This window comes from Chiloscyllium plagiosum, unplaced genomic scaffold (genome assembly GCF_037043375.1).
Source record: "Chiloscyllium plagiosum isolate Xiang-an unplaced genomic scaffold, Cpla_swu_hap1 HiC_scaffold_22, whole genome shotgun sequence".
In the NCBI taxonomy this organism is placed as follows: domain Eukaryota; kingdom Metazoa; phylum Chordata; class Chondrichthyes; order Orectolobiformes; family Hemiscylliidae; genus Chiloscyllium; species Chiloscyllium plagiosum.
Window position 1 is genome coordinate 19,239,549 of NW_028270160.1, and position 19,360 is coordinate 19,258,908.

General features: G+C 41.2%; 1 protein-coding gene across 1 annotated transcript in view; it reads left to right on the plus strand.

The window, feature by feature from the left end:
• The first annotated feature begins 545 nt into the window (after positions 1-545).
• The window catches only part of eif3a (eukaryotic translation initiation factor 3 subunit A), a 42,288-nt gene continuing 23,473 nt past the window's right edge, over positions 546-19,360 (plus strand). The window contains exons 1-3 of the mRNA XM_043712852.2: positions 546-668; positions 10,863-11,053; positions 14,003-14,139. Of these exons, the coding sequence (XP_043568787.1) occupies positions 620-668; positions 10,863-11,053; positions 14,003-14,139 (377 nt within the window). The 5' untranslated portion in view covers positions 546-619. The remainder of the gene's footprint in view (positions 669-10,862; positions 11,054-14,002; positions 14,140-19,360) is intronic.

The following is a 19,360-nucleotide window of genomic DNA, read 5'->3' on the forward strand; positions in this document are numbered from 1 at the left end:
GAAACAAAGTCAAACTTAAGAAGCATTTCATTGACCATGAAGATAATAAATGGAAACAAGGGTAGGCCATTAGGCCCCTTCAGCCGACTCCAACACTGAATAGAATAATGACTGATTCCACACTCCTATCCTGCCTTTTCTTCGTAACCCTTGATTCCCCGACTGAATAATATATCTACCTCGGCCTTAAATATACAGGAGCCTGCCCTCACAGTTCTCTGAGGCAAGGAGTTCTAAAGACTAACAACCCTCTCAGAGGTGAAATTCCTCCTCATCTCAGTCTTAAGTTGGCGCACCCAACTTAAGACTGGGGTCATGAAAGGTCTTTTTTTTCCCACTATGCTGCTAATTGGTTTTTAAATTGTCCACAGTCCACATACATAGCAATTCCAGAGCCTGAGAGACTTCCTTGCTTCAAGTGAACGGGTCTTAGCGCGCATGCGCTGAACGTCGTGATGTCGAGGTGCGCCTGCGCAAGGTGCCGGCGGGCGCCGGGCGGTCCACGTGGGTGTCGTGGGTGTCACGTGACACTGGCCTCCATTTTGAAGCCGTCGGTTCAGCGCCGTGCAGCTCCGCTGGTGGCGGGTCTGGTTGGGGAGGGAGTGCGGAGTCCGAAACCATGCCGGCATATTTCCAGAGACCGGAGAACGCTCTGAAACGAGCCAATGGTGAGCGACTGGGGTTAGTTTGGCGAGAGATCTGGTCTGGGCCGTATGGCTGAGGTGGCGCAGGCCTGGAGGAGGGAGAGGCTGCGGCCGCGGCCTTGCACCAGGCCTGTGGCTCATGCACATGTTGCTCGACCTCTTATCGACTTAGGAGTGACTCGCTTTTATATAAAATATAGCAAACCAAGCTCACTCGTCACTTGCCTTTATTTACTTCAAGAAAAGCATCTGGATTTCTGCATTGTCCCGGAAGTGAAATTCTCCTATCTTAAGTCGAAATTTAATTTGCAGTTTTAAGTCCAGATTAATGTATCAGTAAACTAATTATAAGACATCTCTACCTTTTTGCATGTTTGGTACTATATAATGTTTGATTATTTTTCGAGGTTTGAAAGCCAAACTGATGATTCATGGATATCTTAATCTTCCCTTTTGTTACTGGCCCTCAGACCAAACCAAATGTCTTCCTTTCAACGTCGTGATTGTATTTATTTTTGTTTAGATCTCAATTAATCCCATCATTGAATGTTCTGAGTACTGCCATGATAATAGGTCTTCCTTTTTTTCTAAATGATTTTTTTTCTAATTGTGGCAATTTTTGTTTGATTTATCTGATCTGCTTCTGGTCTTATCTAACTTTAGTTTGCTCGGAGGTGTTTTGTTAGTGATAAGATAGTCAGTCATTGATATATTAACTGGGAGTTGGGTGTGATATCTGGAGTGTGTAATGTGGTTTAGTTTGAAACTATATTTTACAGGGGGTATTGCCAAGGAAATTGGAAATTTTAAGGATTATATTTTTAAAAAATTACCATAAGGATATCTAGGTCATTAGGAAGTGTATGAAACCAGTAAGAAGGGAGGTTTTGCATGATATGTGACAGGAAATGTTAAAAGTAAAGTTATTGGGGCTCGTGGGGAGGGGATGATATCAGAAAAAATACTTAGTTTAGCATCAGTACAAGTGAAGTTTCTGAGCTCTCGTGTCTGTGAATGAACTTGTTTAATCTGATCAAGACAAATCACATTGAGAAGTCTTGTCTGACTTGCTGCTTGTATATGTGCAATTTCCCCTTCAAGGCACTTGCTATCCTGCTGTTCATTCTGCATCAAAATCCTGTAATTCATATGACATTATGGGTCTACCTACAGGATATAAACTGTAGCAGATCAAAAAGGCAACTCATCACCACCTTTTCATGGTAGCTTGACCAGTGCCTGTGTCTTATGGAAATATTTTTTTAAAAAAAGATTTAGTAGTTTTAACTTTCAGAAAGCATTTCCTCTGAGATTCTGCAAAGGGGGTTCCATAAAAAGATGATGTAACTAAAGGTAACCTTGTAAGGTATCAGGGATTTCTTGTCTTGAGTGATTAGAATGTTGATGTTGGCACAACAAAAACTGGCTGAGGCTAATAGCATAGCTGTTTTCTGAAGAATGCTAAAGTACCTGAGAGAAAAATTTAATATGGTTTGAAAGTTTACAGTATTGTAAGTCAGATGTGTGGAAATGTTTGTGGAACATAATCACCAGCATGGACTATTGAGGCTGATGGCCCTTTATTTTGTCTATATTATTCAACATACAGTTTGGAGTTTGCATATTGGGAGGGCACAATAAGCTGTTTGACAGTGGGAAATTATGACATGCTGTAGATTAAAAGGTCAAAATTATTGTAGATGGTATTCAATATGGAGATGTGACATCATGTATTTTGGATCTAAGGGACAAATTTGGATACTGTATTTACTTACCTGAAGCAAAATAAAAGGATTCGGTGTCCGTATATACACAATCCTAGAAGTAATGGAATATTGGTGCTTGTATACCAAAGGAGGAAATCTTTTCAGTTGGTTCAGTGACACAGCCTTGTTTGATCCAAATTTTTATTGATCTGGTTCTCTGGTTGTATTAGTGAGAATCACATCTTGTATGTCTGCACAGTGTAGACAGAGGATTCCAGCCAGACTTGAGGCCAGTCAAATTTGAGGCAACTTGACCAGCTATCATAGTTGAGTCTGAGGCTTCAGTGAAGGTGATAACATCTATTTACAGTGGCTGATGCTGTTCCTTCTTATAAAAAAGAAACATTCTTGTTTAATGGATTGCAGTGACTCTTGTGTTAATATGCATGATGGAGATTTTTGGTGAATTGAAGCTGACACTTGAAAACTTTGGAGACACACCACCGTGACAAGATGCTTCAAATCCTATGTCAAAAAAGACCCAATAGCAATACCTCAAGCAACTTGTCCAGGATTGAGATGCTCTACTGGGTGGGACATTGCTTAAAAGCTTAATCTCAGAGCTCTGATCCTTTACTTTACTTGGAACTCTTTCTGAGGACTGGATACGTTTTGGTGATTGTCTTGAAATCAAACATGCTGGCTGAATCGTAGAAGACTCGAGTTTGTCACTGACCAAAATGGAAAAGCTTTATTCGGGAAGACACCAAACACATTGTGAACATGCAGAGGCAAGCCAAGACATTTTGAAGGAGTGAACAAACTTCTGAAAAGTATGTGGTTCTGTTCGCCGAGCTGGAAGTTTTTGTTTCAAACGTTTCGTCCCCTGGCTAGGCGACATCATCAGTGCTTGGGAGCCTCCTGCGAAGCGCTTCTTTGATGTTTCCTCCGGTGTTTATAGTGGTCTGTCCCTGCCGCTTCCGGTTGTCAGTTTCAGCTGTCCGCTGTAGTGGTTGGTATATTGGGTCCAGGTCGATGTGTTTGTTGATGGAGTTTGTGGATGAATCCGGTTGTCAGCTGAAACTGACAACCGGAAGCGGCAGGGACAGACCACTATAAACACCGGAGGAAATATCAAAGAAGCGCTTCGCAGGAGGCTCCCAAGCACTGATGATGTCGCCTAGCCAGGGGACGAAACGTTTGCAACAAAAACTTCCAGCTCGGCGAACAGAACCACAACAACGAGCACCTGAGCTACAAATCTTCGCACAAACTTCCTGAAAAGTATTGAAGCAGCATTTGCCATGAGTGACAATGACTGCAGGTTGCATATAGGTTCTGAAATATAGCTGATAAGACCAATCGAACATGAGTGAAAGTGTGTCCTCCTGTCCCCAAGGACTCTGTCAGAAGAAGTTTTGCCAAAGTCTTGCGGTACTCTGTAGCCTAACGATGTAGATTTAAAAATTTGGAAAAATATCACTTTTCATAGTTGACGTATGTTTGATTTGTGCTGAATGCTTCGTTTTGGAATTCCTGCTAACAAATGAAATAGACAATTGTTAGTCTCACACTGACTTTATTTAACTTTCAGTCCTTTTGACTGTCATCTTTGGTCGACATAATGATCTGTATAATTTTAATTCCTTTGGATTTTCCTTTGCCTTCTCGCCTAATCAATCCAATTCAGAAGTTGACTGTCACCATAGTTGAGGAAAAGAAGGGCAAGTTGCAAAGGAGGTTGCTAAGAAAGGCATGAAGTGCAGCAAGAGGAGGACTAAGTCCAGGAAAGTTACTTTTGTGTACATCTACAAAGTGAAGCAGGTTCACCCTGACTCTTGACATCTCAAAGGCCATGAGCATGATGAACTTGTTCATCAATGATATTTTCAAGTGCATCATAGGGGACTCTTTACACCTGGCCTATTACAACAAGTGTGGCACCATCAGCTTCTGAGAGATCCAGACTACCATGTCTACTGCTGCCAGTGGCACTGGTCAAGAAGTGTCAGCAGGGGCAGAGAAGGTGACCAAGTACACCAGCTCCAAGTGATACACTGCATTGCGCGGGGGGGGTGGAATATAACCAGTCATATATGGGCTATCATTGTCAGTCTCTCTTTCCTTGTCCAAGTGAACGTTGGTCTGAGTATCAGCATGCTGTGATCATGCATTTCATCATTGATCTGCACAATCCAGTGATCTGCTGATGATCTCATGAACTTTCCAAAAAGACATTTCTTATTTAGGTCATATATAATATACTTGTATCACATTAAAAACAAAACCCTGAGTCAATTATTGACTTAATTTATGTATGTTGATGTGTGTGTATCATTCTGTCACTATAAATCATTTTTTTGTAACAGCTGGAAGTGTTCTTTTGAGAAATGGCTCACTTTTCATTTCCACTGTATCTTGGCACTCACTTGAGATGCCTAGTGTGCTGATAAGCTTGCCTTTTACAGTTAGCTTTTACACTGTTCAGCTACACCCATGACTGGATTTTGGATATGTTGAAATGACATTTAAAATAAGATCTTTGTCATCTTCCCTTGAACAAAAGAGTTCCATATGCTTCAGAAGCATATGGAACACTTAACACTAAATCAAAGAATGTGACTGAAAGCTGGTTTGAAGAGGTGCATTCTAAGAAGCATCTTGAAGGAAAAGGGATTTCAAAGGGAATTTGGTGTTCTAAGCAGGGGCAATCCTGTTGAACAGGCCAGTGGGGGAGAGGTGATGCAAGAAGGATAAATCGGTCATATCCGTTCAGTCAGTTAAATGCTGTAATGTTGTAGAAATTTAAATGGGTAGCAATGGTAGTGTTCAGAGGAAGTGTATCTGTAATTGAGAAGTTAGTTGCATGTTGTATAGAGGGAATATTAAGAATGGGATCAATAGAAAAAGAGGTGTACACCCTGCAGTAAGTGGGCATGCGAATGGTGTGAGAGAGTGAACCATGTTCAGGGTTATGTGAAGGGACAGGTGCTTTCCTGGGTGAGTAGGAAGCATAGCGTAGCAAAGCTGATTGAGTGGAAGCTGTTAATTCTGATAAAAATTCATAAGTTCCATGATAGAAATGAATGAGCAAGTCAAGAATCAAGATTTGAAGGGACTGGTTTTTATTGTTGGAAATAAAAACAGGATGTAGCAGGAGACTATCTTTGCTATAAGTCTGTAGTTTTGAGAGCAGGATGGTGCTTGATGTCTCTGTTATGGTATTGGGAGACTGACACATTTGCGCTCAGATGGCAGGAAATGGGAAGATATGGTGGATGAGTTCAAGAAAATAATCAAAGCTGACTTATATTTAATGGCTGAAGGAGTGGCTTCTGAAGAGAAGTTTCAACATGCTTTGTTAGGATTTGAGTATCACTGGAAAGATTAGCATTTGTTGCACATCCCTAATTGACTTTGAATTGAGCAGCTTGTGAAACCACTTCTGAGGTCACATTGAGAGTCAGCCACATTGCTGCCGCTGCTGTTCTTGAGATACCTATGAACCAGGTCAGGTTAGGACAGTTATTTCCTTTTCCTAAAGGACATTGCTGTAAAAATGCGTCAACAATGGTTTCATAGTCACAATTAGTGAGACTTAAATTCAGATTTTTAAATTGAATTTAAAACTCCTTTAGTGAGATTTTAATCTGCATCCCCACATCGTTAGCCTGGACATACTAGGTTATTAGTCCGGTGACATTACCACAATGCTATTGTGATCCTACACAATTATAAACTTGTTCGTGGGTGAATGGACTATAGAGAGGGCTGCTGATGGATCTACTGGCAGAGTCAAAATCGGTAGCTCTTAATGAATAGAATATGGAGGCTGGTGAAATTTGAACCCAGCAGATCCTCTGGGCAAGATCCCAATGAGGAACGTGTGGCTATCGGGATATCTGATTGCAAAAAGCCAGTGACGTGTCCATTATGGGTTCCCTTTTAAGAGGCATGGATGTCTCCTTTACTTCATGGGATATGGGTGTTGTTAACCACGTCAGCTTTATGCTTTGGAGAAGTTTGTGATGAGACACCTTCGAGAATTGTTGCAGTCCCTCAATGGAGGTGCTGCCACACTACTGTTAGGGGAGTTTCAGTACTGTTAGGGGAGTTTCAGAATTGTTTTTTTAACACAGTGATAGTTCTAAGTCTGGTATGTGGTTAGGAGGTAAGCTTGCAATTGGAGTTAGCAAGCATCTGCTGTAATTGTCCTTCTAGGTAGCACAGATCATTGGTTGTACAGTACTTTTGAGGCTCTATGATTAATGTAGTGCATCTTTGTAAATGGTACACACTGCGCACTGGTGAAATTAACCATCTTAAAATGGTCAGGCTGAGGGCAGTATCCTGAGGAACTCCTGTACTGATGTTCTGAAACTGAGATGATTGATATTCAAACAAGTCTTTCCCTTCCTGTGACTGCGAGCAGAAGTAGGATGTTTGGCTCATCAAGTTTGCTCCACCGTGCAGTGAGATCATGAGCTGATTTAATAATCTTCAACCTCACTCTCCTGCTGTTTTTCCCCATAACTCTTGATTGGCCTTATTAAAAAATTGTCCTGAATGTACTGAACAACCCAACCTCAGCAGCTACTTGCAGTAAGGAATTCCACAAATTCAATATCCGAGAGAAGAAATTCCTTAATCTCTATTTTAAATGGGTGACCCATTGCTTTGAGATTATGCACTCTGGCCTTGGACCGTCCCATTAGCAGAAACAACATTTGCGCATCTACACTGTGAAGGGTAAGAATCCCTAAGAATTTTTTATGTTTCAAAAAGGCTGCCTGTCATTCTTCTATATTCCGATGAGAGCAGGCTCTACCTACTCAACCTCTTCTCAGTCATACAATATGAAACAACTAGTCCAACTGTCCAACTAGTCCTTGCCGACCAAGTTTCTACATTGATCCCACTTGTCTGCAAGTGGCCCATATCACTCAACCTTTCTCATTCATATACCTATCAAATGTCTTTCAAATGTTGTATCTGTACCTGCATTTACTTCATCTGGCAGTTCATTCCATGTATGAACCACCTGTGGGGAAAACATTGCTCCTCAAATTGCTTTTTAAATCTTTCTCTTACTTTAATATGCTCCAAGTTTTGAACTCCTCCACCCTAGGGCAAAGACCTTTTTAATATTCACCTTTTCAATGCCCCTCATGATTTTATAAACCTCCTAAGGTCACTCCTCAGCCTTCTATGCTTCAGGCAAAAAAGTCTTAGCCTGTCCTTATAACTCTCTCCGGGGAGAAAGTGAGGTCTGCAGATGCTGGAGATCAAAGTTGAAACTTTATTGCTGGAACAGCACAGCAGGTCAGGCAGCATCCAGGGAACAGGAGATTCGACGTTTCGGGCACAGGCCCTTCTTCAGGAATCCTGAAGAAGGGCCTGTGCCCGAAACGTCGAATCTCCTGTTCCCTGGATGCTGCCTGACCTGCTGTGCTGTTCCAGCAATAAAGTTTCAACTTATAACTCTCTCCATCCAGTGTCAGCAACATCCTGGTAAAGCTTTTCTGAATCTTCTCCAATTTTAATAATATCCTTTCCATAGCAGGGCAGCCAGAATAGAGTACTGCAAAAGTGGGTTTGCTAACATCCTGTGTAACCTCAAAATGATCCAACTCCCTTGCACAGTGGTCTGAGCAATGAAAGTAAGCACGCTAAACTCTTTATTAACCATCCTGTCTGCTTGTGATGCAACTTTCAAAGAATTATGTACCTGAACCCCATGGTCTCTTTTCAGCAACACTATCCAGCCCTGCAACTAATTGTATCAATTCTGCCCTTTTACCAAAATGCAATACCTTACATTTATGTAAATTAAGCTCCATCTGTCACTCTTCAGCCCACTTGACCCAATTGTTCAAGATTCCTTTGTAATCTCTAATAACTTTCACTTTTGACTATACCACCAATAATGGTGACATCCACAAACTTAATAACCATGCCTCTCAAATTCTTATCCAAGTCATTTATATGAATGACAGACAAAAATGGACCCAGCAACAATCTCTACAGAACACAATTGGTCACAGGCCTCCCATCCTAAAAACAACACCCCTCTTCCACTCTCTTGCCATCAAGCCAGATAAATGCAGGTAAATCCTATGTGTAAGAATCCCCTCCAACAACTTAACCACCACTGATGTCAGACTCTCATGTCTATTATTTCCCTGCTTTCCTTTGCAGCCTTTCTTAAATAAAAGCACATCAGCCATCCTCTAGTCATCCGGTATCTCAACTGTGGGTGTAGATGACACAAATATCTTTGCTAGGGCCCCTGCACTGTCTTCCCTAGCTTCCCACATTGTCCTGTGATACACTTGATCACCTCCTGGAGATTTATCCACCTTTTGGTTTGTAAGGGTCCTTGTCCATTAGATAGTTGAATAGACTTGCCACGTGTGCATGCAAACACACACGCACACCCATTCATAACCGAGCACTGCCTGCCCCACTGGAACCTTTTCTACCATGGTACCAGTGCCACTGCCTCATAAACGGAAAATCATTTACTCTATGCCAGTTTGCTTATGGTTCGGTAGTACGCTTGAGATTATTGCCTTGGAGTTTCTTTTTAATTCTGCACCTATTTGTTCAAATCTTTCAGTTGGACCTCCGTTCCACAACAATCAGTGTTCTTCGTACCAAGCAGTGGCAAGTTTTCCACTTATTCTAAAGTAAATTGGAGTCCTAAGGGCTGCTTGATGCTACTTTTGTAACCATGGTAATGGGAGCAATATATTTCATAGAAATATCCTGGCCTAATTTCTATATCTAGAGTTTATGTGCAAGCAATTCTCGCAATTTACTGGGATTTGCAATGGAACCAGATGGCGTATCAGGCTGTGCACTCGGAGCATGCACAGATCAACTGGCAGAAGTCTTCTCAGACATCTTCAATTCTCCCTGCGGCACGCCACCATCCCTGCCTGTTTCAAGAGGGCCAACATCATCCCTGTGCCTAAGAAGGCTCATGCAGCCTGTCTCCTTGACTACCGCCCAGTGGCCTAACTTCGGTGGTCATGAAGTGCTTTGAAAAGCTGGTCATGGCATTAATCAACTCCAGCCTCCCCACTACACATGACCTATCGGACCAACAGATCCACATCAGATGCCATATCACCTGCCCTTCATTCCTCCCTAGAACATCTTGACACCAAGAACAGCTACGTAAGAATCCTACTCATTGACTACAGTTTAGCCTTTAACACTATTATCCCCTTGAGTCTGATTGCTAAACTTGGTGATCTCGGACTAAGCCCCACTCTCTGCAACTGGATCCTCAGTCTCCTGAGCCACAGGCCACAATAGGTGAAGATTGGGGACAATATTTCATTGTCACTAATGCTCAACAATGGCGCCCACCAGGGGTGCGTACTCAGTCGCCTACTGTACTCACTGTATACCCATGACTGCGTCACCAAATACCAGACTAATACCATTTATAAGTTCGCTGATGATGCCACCATAGTCAGTCCAATCTCAGATGGCGATGAAACAGACTACAAACAGGAGTTGGAAGACCTGGAAAAATGGTGCAAAGAACAACTTGCTCTCAATGCCGGCAAAACCAAGGAACTCATTATTGACTTTCAGCAGGATGTCACTCATACCCCCCTACACGTTAACAGCGAAGTGGAACAGGTGGAGAATGTCAAACTCCTGGAAGTGGTAATCCACAACAAGCTTTCTTGGACTCTTCGTGTGGATGCGCTGGTTTCAAAAGCCTTTCTTCCTCAGGCAGCTCAGGAAATTTGGCATGACGGCGAATACCCTTGCCAACACTTATAGGTGTGCCATCAAGAGCATTCTGTCTGGATGTATCACTACCTGGTATGGCAACTATACCATTCAAGATCTGAGACGGTTACAGAGAGTAGTGAACTCTGCCCGGACAATCACAAAGACCAACCTCCTACCTTTTAGAATCCATCTACTAGGCCCGCTGTTAAGGAAAGGCCGTTAGCATTCTCGAAGATTCATCCCACCCTGGCAATGTTTCTCTACAACCTCTACCATCAGGGCGAAGGTACAGAAGCCTGAACACACGCACCAGCCGGTTTCGAAACAGTTTCTGCACGATTTATTAGAATACTGAATGGACTCTTAACATTCGCCTTTATCTGTGTTTTTGTTTTCGCCACTGTTTATCTATTATTTACTGTCTAGGCTACTTAACTATTTGACCTGCCTGTATTGCTAGCAAGACAAAGCTTTTTCACTGTCTCGGTATACGTGACAATAAATTCAATTCAATACTTCTGACCTGCTTGAGAAAATGTTGATATTTTTGTTAGAATTAGCTTTCCTAATTGAATAACATTTATAAGCTGGATAACCAAAGTCATCCACAAATGTTGTATTAAATAAGTCAAGTGGAAAAGTTCTATTGTCAGTCTTGACTTCTTGGTTACACTGCCTTGTTTAAACTTTGGTGAATGTTTTATTACAAATTTGTGATCTGTGGATCCTTAATATAAACTCTATTGTTTAATTGCAGAGTTCTTGGAAGTTGGCAAAAAACAACCTGCTCTTGATGTGTTGTATGATGTTATTAAAAGCAAAAAACATCGAACATGGCAGAAAATACACGAGCCGATCATGCTCAAATACCTGGAGCTCTGTGTGGATCTTCGCAAGAGCCACTTAGCAAAGGAAGGATTGTATCAATACAAGAATATCTGCCAGCAGGTAAGTTGAACTTGTGGAATGTTATGTACACAGATTGAAAAAGTTCATGGCATGGAAATTAATAATCTAGTTTCTTCCAAGTTTTATGTTTCTGAAGTTGGCCAATTGGAAATTTGCAAGTAACATTTTTAGTGGCCAATTATTGTTCAAATAGTATTTATGGAATCCAAAATCTAAATGATTTTACCATTGCTTTTAATGTGCATATTTTTCTATTTCTCACTTGTCCTTGTGCATTTTATTTGCACTTTGAAAATACAGTAGTAGAAAGACTCTCTGCATATGAACAGGGACATAACTGTCAGCCAATATCTGTTCAATGTGCAAGTATCCCACAGAAAAAAATGGAATAGGAACTAAGAGAAGTAAATTGAAATAGATTGCATGAAAAGAGACAAGGCTAAAAAAAGGTCTTTTTAGGGTGTGATGGACGCAAGTTTAGAGGCAAGAGGAGAGCACATGAACTGGATTGGAGGATGATTGCAAGTTTGAGGTCGGGTGAGCAACGCAATGAAGGAACCAGTGGGATAGTTTAAGGATAGGAGTGAAATGTGAAAAGAATACGTTTGTGAAGTGCTTTTCCATAAGTTTGTTTATACTAATTTAAAATGCAGAAAATTGAACAGAGTTTTTGACAAATCAAGCTTGAGTCATGGTGCAAGTTTTAGTGGCAGTGGGATGAGGTAAATGCCAATCCAGAAGAGAGTTACTTTTCCAATAGTTCAAGTAATGGGCTAAAACTGATGTTATGACCCCAACCAATTTGATTTTTTTTTTTGATTATATGTCTAGATAAGCCAGATTCAAACATGGCTTGATGTATTGAGTTTTGATTTTTGTTTTGGTTTTAAATGGTCTCTTGTTGAAATACACGTATGCAATACTGCAGATTTTGCCTAAAGAATAAAACTGTTTATTGCAAAATAAAATAGAATAAATCAAACCATCTTTTATAAACTTCAACTTATACAATGTATATTTTTTTTTACTAAAAGAAAAGCAGCAGCTTTTGTATTGTACCCAGAAACACCACTTTGTACAATACTGTCAAAGGTGTCCCCATCTCAATAGGTTTAAGTCACCTGTAACTTTAAATTTTAGTCTGCGACACAGACAGCGATTTTACTGGAACTACTGTGCATCTGAACTTAAACCTACTTGGCGTTTAAGTAACCTCTTCAGGGTTTTATACCAGCAAGTCTAGAGTGGGGCTAACACACAGCCTTTACTCTAAGGTCATCTAGTAAAGACCACCAGTCTTTACAGCCTTATTCATCCAAGGATGTTGCCAGCAACAAAAGATCTCTAAGCCAAAGGTGTTTCTATTAAGCTCATGACTTTGCAAAGTAGAGTTTTATTTACTTTGTTTAGTGACTAGTGTATATAAAAATCCTATTAACTTTAAAGGTAGGGCTGTAACACTTTTTTAATAAAAATCACCATAGCTACAGAAATACTTGCAAGTTAATAATTAACTTTGGAGATGCAGAAACATTATTACTAGATCACAAACTCTAACTTACAATAAATATTGAAAACATATAAATCTGTCTCGGTAAACAGAAATCTGGGTTATACAAGGCAAGAAGGTTGAATGATATCTAATTTGATCTATAGTTGAGTAGGATGTGGAAGTAAAGCTTTTACTCCAGTTTCTCCTTTTTTATTTTTCTTTGACCAAAATAAAAAGTTACATTTTAAAAGCATGGAATTCATAATAACCTCACCCAGACTTTCTGGACTCCTTTGAGATTCGTTGTCCCAGGATCTGGCAGTAAATATTTAATTGAAAGTCATTGAACTTGGTCATTTAAGTGTTTCGACCTTAATCCCGGAATGGATGGATTATTTTTCAATGAAATGTCAGCCTGTTATCTATCTACTCTTCTACCTATTGAAATTCAAAAATAGTTGTTGCTTCCAATTTTGCTTCAGTGGCTCCTCCGAAGTGTTTGGCTCCGACTGGCTGTTATCCACTCGGCATTTATAGTGCTGTACGATAACCATTTACATGTGTATATACTTCTATCTCCCAAGGGTGCTGAATTGCAGTTATGATAGGACTACTTGATTCAGACAGCACAATTCGATTTATTTTGTACAAAAGCCATTTGGGTGGCACAGTGGTTAGCTCTGCTGCCTCACAGCGCCAGAGACCCGGGTTCAACTCCCGCTTCAGGCGACTGTCCGTGTGGAGTTTGCACATTCTCCCCGTGTCTGCGTGGGTTTCCTCCGGGTGCTCCGGTTTCCTCCCACAATCCAAAAATGTGCAGTTTAGGTGAATTGGCCATGCTAAATTGCCCGTAGTGTTAGGTGAAGGGGTAAATGTAGGAGTATGGGTCTGGGTGGTTTGCTCTTCGGTGGGTCGGTGTGGACTTGGGCCGAAGGGCCTGTTTCCACACTAAGTAATCCAATCTAATGATGCACTTCATGCTAAATTGTCTGTCTGCCTTGTTTTGAAGAAATTTTGACAATTCTCTCCTGTACTTCATTTCACTGGCATATTGCCACAGACTTTTTTTATTTTGGCTAATACTGTTTTTGCAGATTTAGCCTGACCTCTATCTGTTTAGGATTTTTTTGTTTGTCTTTTGCTGTTTGCTGTCAAAAAGGGTTAGACTTCTACACTCCCTGCCAGCCACCATCCAGTGTGTCACAACAAAATGGATGTGATATTCATTATGGTAGTAAGCTGGCAAGCAGTTACATCCACAGATCATGGTAATATGGCAACTGCTTTTACCACTTTTTTAAATGTGTGAGTGCTTGATGCATTAAAGCAACATTTTGAAATCAATTCTATACCTCAACAGTTTCATGGATACTTAAATTCTTAATTGTGACACTGGTTATTTCCAAATTGGCCAGTTTTATGTTAGGCAAGAGTTTGGCTTTGATTCTGCTGGCATACCTTTATGTTTTTTTCTCTTTTTTTTTGCATTTTTACAGGTAAATATCAAGTCCTTAGAGGATGTGGTTAGAGCTTATCTGAAGTTAGCTGAGGAAAAAACTGAAGCTGCTAAAGGAGAGTCTCAACAGATGGTACTTGATATTGAAGACTTGGACAATATTCAAACTCCAGAGAGGTAAGCTGTCACGAGTTTTGGTTTCAGTGTCTTGTGCATCTGGAGTCCAAAAGAATTGACTTTTGTGATTTTGTGTGCTGACCTCTGAAATTACTGAAAATAAATTTGTGATAAATGATTGATAGGAGTTTAGGTTGATTATTCTACAGTGGTGTAGTGCTTTGTTTAAATGGTTTTGCTTTTAAGGCCAGAAAATGGTATTGTCTTTGATTTCAAGCTGGCAGTTTGATCGTTCTGACCTCTTTTTTAAATTGTGGGATATGAAAAGTTTTACTTGCATGCTCTTGTTTGGCAGTCCCCAAGCAGACATGAAAGAATGTGTAACATCAGTACTCTGCACTGAAGTTCCTTCGTTGGTAACAGTGAATAGCCTGATGCTCTGATTTACCTAAAGTCATAAATCAAACTGTAACCTTCTAACAGAATACAGCAATGTGCATTAAATGACACAGGAAATTCAGAGTAATTTATTTAAAAACTGGAGCTGTGTTTACACAGCTGTGTAGTTTTGGTGCATGGTTGTTTTACCATACTTTTCTTACAGGTATGACCTGTGTACAGTGTCTGACCTGATGGAAGCTGGCCAGTTAATTGCTGTCATGAATTTCTGTTGACAGAATTAGATTGATTTTTAAGGGGGAAGTCAATGGCCTAGTGGTGGTATTATGGACTGCTAATTCAAAGATCCAGGTATTGTGTTGAGGCCCACGTTCAAATCCTGCCATGGCAAATGGTGGAATTTGGGTTCAATAAAAATATCCTGTGATTAAGAATCTAATGACATTGAAGATTGTTGGGAAAACCCATCTGATGTCCTTTAGAGAGGGAAACTGCCATCTTTACCTGGCCTGACCTACATGTGACTCCAGACCCAGAGCAATGTGATTGACTCTTAACTACCCTCTGAGCAATTAAGGATGGGCAATGCATGCTGGCCTAGTCAGTGATGCCCACATCCTATGAAAGCATAAAACCACACTTTTTTTTAATTCAATCAAAAGTATGTGTTATGGAATGGTTAGCACATTTTGTGTCAGCTTACTGCAAGGGGAATTTGGATAGCCTTGCTCCAAAGTCATACAGAATGAAAACAGACCCTTTGGTAAAACTCCTCTGCTGACCAGGCATCCCAATCTGACAGTGTCCTGGTTGTAAGTTTGCTCGCTGAACTGGCACATTTGTTTTGAGATGTTTCGTCACTGTGCTATGTAATGTCAGTGAGATTTCAGTGAAGCACATGTGTTCTGTCCCGCTTTCTATTTGTGTCTCGGGCTCTTAAGGTGTGATATCATTTCCGGTTCCTTTGCTCAAAGGTTAGTAAATGGGGTCCAAATTTGTGTTTATTGGAGGAGTTCTGGTTTGAATGCCAGGCCTCTAGGAATTCCCATATGTATCTCTGTTCAGCCTGTCCTAGGATGGATGTGTTGTCCCAATCGAAAGTAGTATCATTCTTCGTCTGTTTGTAAGGATACTAATGATAGTGGGTCATGTCCTTTAGTGGCTAGTTGGTGTAAGTGTATCCTGGTGGTTAGTTTTCTGCCTCTGTCTGATGTAGATGTACAGTAGATGTGATCTATATGGACTTCAGTAAGGCGTTCAACAAGGTTCCCCATGGGACACTGATTAGCAAGGTTAGATCTCATGGAATACAGGGAGAACTAGCCATTTGGATACAGAACTGGCTCAAAGATGGTGGTGGTGGAGGGTTGTTTTTCAGACTGGAGGCCTGTGACCAGTGGAGTGCCACAAGGATCAGTGCTGGGTCCTCTACTTTTTGTCATTTACATAAATGATTTGGATGTGAGTATAAGAGGTACAGTTAGTAAGTTTGCAGATGACACCAAAATTGGAGGTGTCATGGACAGCGAAGAGGGTTACCTCAGATTACAGCAGGATCTGGACCAGATGGGCCAATGGGCTGAGAAGTGGCAGATGGAGTTTAATTCAGATAAATGCAAGGTGCTGCATTTTAGGAAAACAAATCTTAGCAGGACTCATACACTTAATGGTAAGGTCCTAGGGAGTATTGCTGAACAAAGTGACCTTGGAGTGCCGTTTCATGGCTCCTTGAAAGTGGAGTCGCAGGTAGATAGGATAGTGAAGAAGGCGTTTGGTATGCTTTCTTTTATTGGTCAGAGGATTGAGTACGGAGTTGAGAAGTCATGTTGCAGCTGTACAGGACATTGGTTAGGCCACTGTTGGAATATTGCGTGCAATTCTGGTCTCCTTCCTATCGGAAAGATGTTGTGAAACTTGAAAGGGTTCAGAAAAGATTTACAAGGATGTTGCCAGGGTTGGAGGATTTGAGCTATAGGGAGAGGCTGAACAGGCTGGGGCTGTTTTCCCTGGAGCGTTGGAGGCTGTGGGGTGACCTTTATAGATGTTTACAAAATGATGAGGGGCATGGATAGGATAAATAGACAAGGTCTTTTCCCTGGGGTTTGGGAGTCCTGAACTAGAGGGCATAGGTTCGGGGTGAGAGGGGAAAGATATAAAAGAGACCTAAGGGGCAACGTTTTCATGCAGAGGATGGTATGTGTATAGAATGAGCTGCCAGAGGATGTGGTGGAGGCTCGTACAATTGCAACATTTAAGAGGCATTTGGCTGGGTATATGAATAGGAAGGGTTTGGAGGGGTATGGGCTGGGTGCTGGCAGGTGGGACTAGATTGGGTTGGGATATCTGGTCGGCATGGAAAGGTTGGACCGAAGGGCCTGTTTTCATGCTGTACATCTCTATGACTCTGATGTTGTGTTTGTTACAGTTCTTGCAAGGTATTTTGTAAATGGCATTTATTTTGCTGGTTGTTGGTATGGGATCCTCCAGGTTCATCAGGTAGCTCTTTCAGTGTGTTGGTAGGTTTGTGGGCTACCACGATTCCAAGGGGCCACCATAGTCTGATAGTCATCTCTGAGACGTCTTTGTATGGTTGTGTGGCTAGATTTTCTGGGTGTGTTGTGTTTATTTGTTTGGCTTTGTTTAAGCATTGGTGGATGTATTTATCGGGTACCTGTTCTTGAATACACTGTATGGGTACTTTTTGTTCTACATGCTTGTAGTTCCTCAGTACTGCAGTGTATTCTGGTCCGTTTAAATGTCCTGATGCAGCTCTGTTTTTGGGTGTTGGGATGATTGCTTCTATAGCTAAGTATCTGGTCTGTGTGTGTTGCTGTCCTGTAGACGCAGCTCTGCAGTTGTCCATTAACTGTTCCTTCCACTGTGATATCTAGGAAAGGGAGTCTATCCTCTTTTATGAAATTTATGCCAGTAAGAATGTTGTTGATGATATATCCTCTAATTTTTTCTGTTTTGTGATGACAAAGGTGTCATCCACGTAGCAGACCCAAAGTTTGCGTTGGATCACAAAATGGAATAGTTAATGGAGAACTGCAGACCAGCATCTCCAGGAAAGCAACTTAACTACCAGGAGCAATTATGCGAACGCAGCTGCACCAAGACATTATTTAAATGAGCCACAACACACTGCAGCACCCAGGAACTGCATGCAGCAGAATAAAAATACCTGTACAGCGTATTCAAGAAGATTGGTACCTGATAAGCACAATCTGCCGATTCTTATACAACAAACCCAAACAAGTAGACACATCGCACGCAGAAACTCTAGCCACACTACCATACATCAAAGACATCTTGGAGATGACTACCAGACTACTGTGACCCCTTGAGCATCGTGGTAGCCCACAAACCTACTTAACAACTGAAACAGCTACTGATGAACCTAAAGGACTCTGTACCAATAACCAGCAAAACAAATGTCATTTACAAAATACCATGCAAGGACTGTAACAAATGCTGCATCGGAGAGACAGGCAGGAAACTAGCCACCAAAAGACATGACCCTCTATCACTGCTATCCTTACATACAGCCGAAGGAGGATACCACTTCAACTGGGACAACACATCCATCCTAGGACAGGTTAAATAGAGACACGCATGGGACTTCCTAGAGGTCTGGCATTCAAACCAGAACACACCAAAAGAAATGCACCAATTTGGACCCTGTTTAATAAACTGAGTAAAAGAACTGGAAATGATATCACCCACTGAAGAGACCAAGGCACATAAGTAGAAAGTGAGACAGAACACCATCGCTTCACTGGAGGCTCACTGATGTTACTGAGCATGGTGACGAAACATCTGAGAACAAACCTGCCAGCTCAGCGAGCAAACTTACAAGCTGAACTTCAACCTGAGCTACAAATCTTCTCAAAAATTGAAAATGAGCTAGTCAAATTTGGCTCATACCATGTAAACCTTCCTTATTCATATATCCATCCAGATGCCTTCTTTAAGTGTTGTAATTGTACTCACCATCACTACATCCGTTGGCAGCTTGTTCCATACATGCACCACCCTCTGTGCAAAAGTGACTCTTCAGGTCTCTTTTTAAATCTTTTCCTTCACACCTTAAACCCATGGCTCTAGTTTTGGATGCCTCCACCCCCCGAAAAAGATCTTGGCTATTCACCCTATCCATGCCCTCATGAGCTTGTACACTTCTGTAAGGTTACCCCGCTGCCTCAGTTCCAGGGTGAAAAAGACCTAACCTATTCAGCCTCTCCCTATAACTCAACCCTCTAGTCCTGGCAACATTCTTGTAAATCTTCTGTACCCTCCCAAGTTTAACACCATTCTTCCTGTAGCAGGTAGACCAGAATTGAATACAGTATTCTAAGTGGTCCCACCAATGCCCTTTAAAGCCACAATATGACGTTCCAACTGCTGCATTGTGTTCTAACCAATTAAGACAAACATGCCAAATGTGTTCTTCACTACCCTACCTGCAACTTCATTTTCAAGGACCTGTGCACCTTAATTTCTGACTCGTTGTCTCAGCACTTTCCCCTAACCCTGATATTTTACCTCCAACTACTTCCACAAATTCCTTTTGAGAGTCATACTAGAGTTTACCTACACCATCACTTGAAGTGCATTTCAGATCATATAAGATGACCATGTTATAAGTTCTGTACTGTACTGGTGCTTTGTTCTGTACTGGAAACATCTTTATTACTAATGGGGCTCGCTAGTGTTTTCAAGCTGATTTAATTAGTTAATGAGGGGAAAGAATGCTGCTCACAACTGGGAATTTTTTTTTAAAATCTTGGTTTTCTTGTACAAAACGTTATGTTTTTTAAAAAAAAGTCATTAAGTAACTGGCTGGTCTGCCATTCTAGCATTTAAAAATAAATTGCTGAAA